General features: G+C 40.2%; 2 protein-coding genes across 2 annotated transcripts in view; one reads left to right on the forward strand and one right to left on the reverse strand.

The window, feature by feature from the left end:
- Positions 1–3,404, reverse strand: part of LOC104941970 (glycine--tRNA ligase-like) — a 3,911-nt gene extending 507 nt beyond the window's left edge. Inside the window, exons 1-6 of the mRNA XM_010767151.1 lie at positions 3,197–3,404; positions 2,287–2,388; positions 2,011–2,113; positions 1,783–1,924; positions 1,082–1,170; positions 468–544 (exon numbers count right to left, since the gene is read on the reverse strand). Coding sequence (XP_010765453.1) covers positions 468–544; positions 1,082–1,170; positions 1,783–1,924; positions 2,011–2,113; positions 2,287–2,388; positions 3,197–3,241 — 558 coding nt within the window. The 5' untranslated portion in view covers positions 3,242–3,404. The remainder of the gene's footprint in view (positions 1–467; positions 545–1,081; positions 1,171–1,782; positions 1,925–2,010; positions 2,114–2,286; positions 2,389–3,196) is intronic.
- Positions 3,405–5,182: 1,778 nt separating this feature from the next.
- LOC104941975 (glycine--tRNA ligase-like) overlaps positions 5,183–7,342 on the forward strand; it is a 3,155-nt gene continuing 995 nt past the window's right edge. Inside the window, exons 1-3 of the mRNA XM_010767154.1 lie at positions 5,183–5,460; positions 5,951–6,052; positions 6,881–7,010. Of these exons, the coding sequence (XP_010765456.1) occupies positions 5,236–5,460; positions 5,951–6,052; positions 6,881–7,010 (457 nt within the window). The 5' untranslated portion in view covers positions 5,183–5,235. The remainder of the gene's footprint in view (positions 5,461–5,950; positions 6,053–6,880; positions 7,011–7,342) is intronic.

The following is a 7,342-nucleotide window of genomic DNA, read 5'->3' on the forward strand; positions in this document are numbered from 1 at the left end:
GTGTGTAGTTAGTAGTGTGTAGTGTAGTAGTAGTGTTGTTGTGTAGTAGTGTGTGTGTGTGTTAGTTGTGTGTGTGTGTGTGTGTGTGTGTGTGTGTGTGTGTGTGTGTGTGTGTGTGTGTGTGTGTGTGTGTGTGTGTGTGTGTGTGTGTGTGTGTGTGTGTGTGTGTGTGTCTTGAGTATTTGCAGGACAGTGTTGGGGTCCATGTTCATTTTACAAGCAACAGTGCATGTGTTTTGGGTTGAAAATGGAGGTCTATGTCACCGAGGAAAAATAAAACTAGCCCTGGATACACGAAAAAACATCAGGACCATTCAATTAATTATAAACGTTGAATATAACCTGAATGTTTCTTAAGTTTAAGTAGTTTTCTTGTATGTGTGTGTGTGTGTGTGTGTGTGTGTGTGTGTGTGTGTGTGTGTGTGTGTGTGTGTGTGTGTGTGTGTGTGTGTGTGTGACCCACCCACCTGAGTGATGACGTCCTCCAACTCGGCGGCTTTCTCTGCAGAGCATTTATTATCAGACATCAGTTGTTTTAAGTGAGCTGTGGGGAAACGAATATCCTCATTTAGCCGCTGTCAGTGATTCAATTCAATGTTTGCATTTGTATAAGTAAATATGCATTTTTTGTCAAACAAGCCTTTAGTAATATTATTTTTGTGGCAAAAGGCCTGCTTTTCATACAAACAATTACAGCCAAACAATGTAGGAAATACATCTCAAAGTTACTGAAATGTTTTTTTACCCAGACTGTATGTCTTTGTAATCAAAAGTCTAAGTAAGCCTGAAATATATTAGATGCTAAAGCCACACATTTTCGTCTACTTGGTTTGCTGACATGAAAAACCAGTCGATCTGACACTTTCACTTGTGCTCTCCTCTACTGTACATACCATGGCCCTCGGGATATACAGGGCAACCAAGTCAGACGAGTACAAACATGTCCTTATATGGACGTTCAGAAAACCTAAGTCATTGTGCTTTTTAGGGATTAAACCTGACACCTTGTCATTAATGCATGGAAACAACGGAAAGCTTTATGGAGGACTGGACTAGGTGGAGCTCCTTTAAATCCGGTCACCTTTGAGCAGGTGATCGGCGCGGTAGCACTCTCCAGTCTTGGCGTCTTTCACCATGTAGTCTGCAAACTTATCCACGTGCCCCGACGTCCTTGAGGAGAAAATAATGCACATTTCTCAGCCAAGTTGGAATAGAGGATGCAGTTCATGTTCTGGGGTTTGTTGTCACCTTGAGAGCCCAGTCTGCTCTGATTGGTTAGCTGGCTGGCTCTGTTGTGATTGGTCAACCACTTAGAGATGTCCCTGCCCTAGCCCCTATCATGTACAATGTGTTGGAGCACTAGCCAATAGAAGCACAAGTGTTCTATAGTGATGTCACTATGTTACAGATGTAAACAAAGGAGTCCAATGGAACCGGAGAAACTGGGGATTTTTTGCAGACAATTGACATGCACAAAAACCTATAACACACACTACTGTAAAGGGAAACCCCAAAAAGTATAATAAGGCTTCTTTAATACTAAAATTAATGATTAATTTAATCAAATAATTGTTTCTGCAACCGGGCTATAAAAAGGTGCTATATTGGCAGCTTCCATGCATAAAATCCCAGGATCATTGTGCGCGTGTTTAGAAAAACCCACAGTTTGGAGCGGACTCTAGGAACCACAAGGCAGCATTACCCTCATTCATTATACATTAGAAATAACAAATGAGTGTTTAAAACCCATAGAAGCCATGATCTGATGGGTGAGACACCTACTTGAGGACGGGCTCGGGGGTGAGCATGGTGCAGTCGATCTCCAGGATCTGCTCCTCCTGGATGAAGTGCTGCCTCCACACCTGCAGGATGTTGTTCTTCAGGGCGCAGCCGACAGGGCCGAAGTCATACAGGCCGCTCACACCTGGATAGTTAGTGTGTAGATTGCAATATTTGAAGTGATAACTTCCTGAAATGCGATGACGTGGTTTCAGTTTTCTTTAGTTTTACCTCCATATATGGCAAAAGCCTGATCGTAGAAGAATCTCCTCTTTAAGGTGTCCTCCATCTTCACTCTGTCCACCGTGTCTTCTTTAGGCTGCAAAGCTAGCTCCTACAGGATGAGAAAAACAACAACAATCAGATCCCAGGATTACAGCTAAGTAAACATTCTTTGACTCAAACTGAAAGTGGAACCAAAAGGTGTCCGAGTACGCAGAAGCTGTGAAACTGATGCGATATCCTTTGAAGGATGTGACTGATGATTTGAAGGTGTGAACTTCTCACTTTTGCTTCCAGAATCTTCTTCCGGGCTTTCAGTTCTGCAACAGCTTTGTTCAGCTCCTGCTCGTTGGCGCCTTTCGCCTTTAGCTCGTGCACCAAATCCCCCTGCAGGAGTAAAAAGCACTTCATTTTTACACAAAACCTCCTAGAAAAACATACAAAAGTACCTTATCTGTAATTTTTCTTTCGGTTATTATTATTTCTTAGGAATACTATATATAGATTTGTATATTAAAAATGCATATATGTAAAAAGAAAAATGGTAAAAAAGAGAGCTGTAGTTGTTTGTTTATTAAAATCTATTTATGATCTTTGATAAATCCGCTTTAAAGCCATCATCCCCAAATACCCCCTTTGACCAGCAGCCACTCCTTCAATTCTAGTTTCACTTTTTTCTCATGCCATGAGGCTCTGTATAACTTATGGTCACTGAAGAACATTCAATAATTGATTGTACTCTAACTGTATTTGTGTCATTGTGTTATGTTCCTTTTTAAATGGGTATTTTCACATTGATCTTGTAAGATATGTTTGTTGTTTTTGCATTGTTTTACATTGCCAATGTGTTTGTTGACTTGTGAAGCCCTCTGAGACAAATAGGATTTGTGATTTTGGGCTATATAAATAAACTTGAATTGAATAATGTGTAACCAAACATCATATAAAGTGCACATTATTTAATACGCATTATTGTATTATCTGTTTTACTCTGATAGACATTGCATCTGTTTCTGTGCTGTTTAAATGCAACCATTGAAGTGATTTCTTCATGTAAACTTATCATTCCATATTCAAAACATACAGTAGACTCATTTTTAAGCACATGCAAAATCTTTACATTGTCAAAGCCCAACTCGCTGCATGCCAGTGTTTGCAGAATGTGTTATAGTGCAGGTGTGTCAGCTGCTCTCACCTGTTGCTTCACAGACTCCCTCAAAGGCGCCAGTATTTTCTCCATGTTCACACTTTTATATATTCTATGGTTGACTCGTTTGTAAGAAGCTCTCCTCCTGCAGCCAGCTGTGGATCTGCTCTGAACTCAAATCCTTTCACTTTGGTCCTCTTAAAGTTAGAGAGAAACAGGGGAGGCGCCTGTTTCTGTTCAGATGAGAGTGGAAACCAGCGCTTTGTGTTGCATCATCCAGGAGGAAACTTAACATTCTGCTGTGAAGAATAAGCAAGTTGCAAATTGGAGACATGTCCAACCTTTTAATGGAGGAAGAACCTTTATTTACATATCTTTGATTCCTAATTTTGCGCATCTGGGATTGGCCGAAATAACACAATGTTGACAGTCAGAATGCAGTTGGGTTGTTTATGGGTTGTGCGTAGAGACTGCATTGTGACGGCAACCTCTGGAAAACAGAGGTCAATAAGGAAGTGGCAAAGACTGCATTACTTATAATAACCAGCAGAGGGCTCTGTTTGTGTAGAAGTCTATTAAAATAAATGACTCATTTCGTAGAAGTAGCCTACTCAGATCTTTTACTTAAAGGTCCCATGTCATGCTTTTCCTGTTATTACCCGTCCCCCTTGTGTGTCATGAAGGTTTCTCTGCATGTAAACGGTCTGCAAAGTCACAAACCCTCAAAGTACAGCCTGTAGAGAGTAAAACTCTAACACAGTAAATACCTGTCTATGCTGCCCCAGAACGCCTCGTTGGACATTTCTCTTTTTCCATTGTTTACTTCTTGGGGATGTATTTTGGGTATAGTGACGTAACGTAACGTCCATTTTTAGCGTAAGATGGGGAACTTTTTCTCCCCCTCGACCCAAGTCAAGGTGCCGTTAGACAGGTCTCGAACCAACGCTGACAACTCAGCGAGCTGTAATAGGGTTGTATATATTAGAAATAAAAAAATTAAAAAGCTGAATCTGATACAATACACAGCTGTGGTTATTGTTGCAGTACCTCGGCCCTGATCTGCCTCATGGAGTCTTGGTCTCTCAGCGTGGCGGTTTGAGCTGAATATTGGGGGAGATGTGTCCCCCCCAATTTATATGGTGAATTCGGCCCTGCACATACTATACAGAGATGCTGTTTGGAAAATTGCCCAATATAAATCTATTTTAGTATACCTCAACAATGGAATTATGATCAGTAGAAATGGCCATGACATGGGACCTTTAAGTAAAAGTACTCTTTTATAAGTAAAAGTCCAGTATTAAAAATGTTACTCAATTAAAAGTACAAAAGTATGGTCATGCAAATATAGTTAAAGTAGCCTAGCAATAGTAAAAGTACTCATTGTGCAGATCGGTCATTAAAGTGTTCTCAAAGCTGGTAAAGGTGCAGCTAGTTTTAATGACTTTGTATCTATATATACAGTATGCTTTGTATACTGCAGGGTAGCTTGTGAATTTACTCCAGGTGGAACTAAAGTCTGATTTAAGTGTTATAAATAGTGTTTATCATTAATCTAGTCACTTGTGGAGTAAAAGTACACCATAACATGGAAATACTCTAGTACAGTAAATGTTTTTACATCATGTATGAGGGTTTTCAGTCCGGCTATAAGTATGGTTTTATTGTCTCGTGCTTTACATTAGTTTATTTTTGTCCTATCGGTTTTGTCTAAATGTATTTATGCTGCTTTTTTATATATGTATTGATGTACAGCACTTTGGTCAACTCTGTTGTTTTTAAATGTGCTATAAATAAAGTTGGATTGTAAGTACAGTAATTGAGTTAATGTACATAGTTACTTAACACCACTGTCAACAGCATTTAATTATTTTCATAGTTAGAAATATATTAATTAACTAAAAATATGTGATAGAAAATGCAACATCAATAATTGTATATATCTATTATATTTGTTTCTGTGCGTCGAATCTGCCGATACGTTTTAAAACCCTGCACCAATAGTAGCGAAAGTGCTGCACAGAGGCTGTTTCTGCGTTTACATATCCCCACAGATTTCATCATCTCCTCTCTTGTTACTGAGGTCCATGCTTCGCAGAACATCAGAACTGCTGAGGACCAGCACCGAGATCTCCTCCTTCTCCTCCCTGTGGTCAAAGACCCGGTCCGGAAACAACAACAGACCGTTTTCCGTGTCTCTGTGCCTGTTTAAGAGGAACAAGAAGAGAAGTCTTTGGCTGCAGGAAGGACGAACCATGGACGGAAATATGGAGGAGATTCTGGCCCCTTTGAGGCTGGCTGTCAAAGAACAGGTAACAAAGACATCCATAATGACTTAAAACTGATGTGGTATAGGTTTATTTAGGGTTAGATAGCTTTGTATTACCTCTGCAGGGTGACAGCTAGGGTGTTAGCATGCAAGCTAACCGGCAAACCGGACCGGTTCCTTTTTTTAATATATTTTAATTTTTTATTTAATTTTTCTTTCTTTCTTTAATTCAAACGATTTATTGATTTGATTTTTTCTTATTTTTTGATTTTATTAGATAATTTTTTACTTAACCGGTTCCTCATGAAGCTGTCAATGAAAGAACCATTAGCTAAATGCTAACACTAGTCGGCAGTAATGTCTGCAGACTCTGCACCCTTTGCCACGTTTCAATGAGCTGCTGCAGATATTTGTGAGCAGGGTGGGGTTTAAAGAAGAAATTCATGCTGCTACAAAAAAAGAAAGATGTTATTGCTATTAAACATGCCCAAACCAGAGGTCTAAAGCAGTCTAAAGCCCCTCTCTGTTTTTAGGGGGAACTGGTGCGTCAAATGAAACAGGATGGAGCTCCTGATGTGGATGTTACTAAAGCTGTGGCTGAACTGAAGGCGAGGAAGAGGGCTTTTGAATCCAAGGTGAGTCTAGTTCAACTGCATGTGATGCAATATATTTAGTATCAATTACCTTTGTCTACAATTATCTGCCAAGCCTTGCATCTGTTCTGAGGAATAGGAATGTAAAACACTTGCCAGCTCTCCACTTAATGACCAGGCTGTGCTGCAAATAGGATGCACTTTAATTAAAATATGGGCAGTGTGTGCCAACCTTTTTTGTTCATTTTTAACCTACTATTGTGACAAGCAGACTGGGAATTGGGTGCTTGTTGGAGATGCAGGTGTTTGACACATCATGGTAGATATTATTATCAGATGCATTCAACCTGGTTATAACACATCTGGTGTCAAACCTATTCAAAACTGATATGCAACATATTATAAACCTGCATTTCAATTCCCGGATATCCACAAATGTATCCTGGTCATCAAACACAGCTCTATCTTAAACTCACACTGTTATAACCTATGTGAGTCTTCCCTCACAGGAGCTATTGTGCCTTGTTCGCTGATTTTAAAATTGTGTTTTTGTCATCCTAAGATGTGTATCATGTCCTCTTGTTGGTGTTAAACATGTTTTGGTTATCACTTATGTATATTTAATCAATGATAATGCTGCCTTGAGTCAGCTGTCAGTGCTGAACTGTAGGTTTTTGAAAACGGGCGGACATTGATTCTGTGATTTGATGCATGGATTCTTTTCGTCGGGCAGCCTTCCATAGCCCGGTTGCGGATACAATGTTTTGGACAAGCAACTTATTTTATCATGTCTTGATGCGTTTCTTTCCTGGGACCGAATTTGCTGACTATGAGTTGTCAAGAATGGAGTAAATATCCTTCTCATTGCAGGAACTGTCATTACAACCCAAAGATGACATCGTTGACAGAACCAAGATGGAGGACACCCTCAAGAGGAGATTCTTCTACGACCAGGCCTTTGCCATCTATGGAGGTAAGACTTTGAGGGCTAATGTTAAAGGTCTCCTATTATACTGTTTTTCATCAATATATCACAGGTCTCAGATATATACAGAGCCTGTCTCTGATTGGCTGAAACACCAAACAGATCATTGCAGCATTACCCATAATCCCCTCTGTTTCAGCCCTGTTTCCAAAGTGCTGATTCTCTGTCTGTTACTTTAGATGAAAATAAGGAGCCCCTCCCCACGCCCCTCTGAGAGACATTTGGTTCCCCACCTCCACCCCTTGCCTTGCCCGGCGTCGTCCGCGGCACCGCTTACTTCAGGAGGTGGCGTGCCAAGTTTTTCGTAGGGGAGTAATATGGAACTTAGAGGAGGATCTCGTGGTAAC

This window comes from Notothenia coriiceps, unplaced genomic scaffold (assembly GCF_000735185.1).
Source record: "Notothenia coriiceps isolate Sejong01 unplaced genomic scaffold, NC01 NC01_scaffold00004072, whole genome shotgun sequence".
Taxonomy (NCBI): domain Eukaryota; kingdom Metazoa; phylum Chordata; class Actinopteri; order Perciformes; family Nototheniidae; genus Notothenia; species Notothenia coriiceps.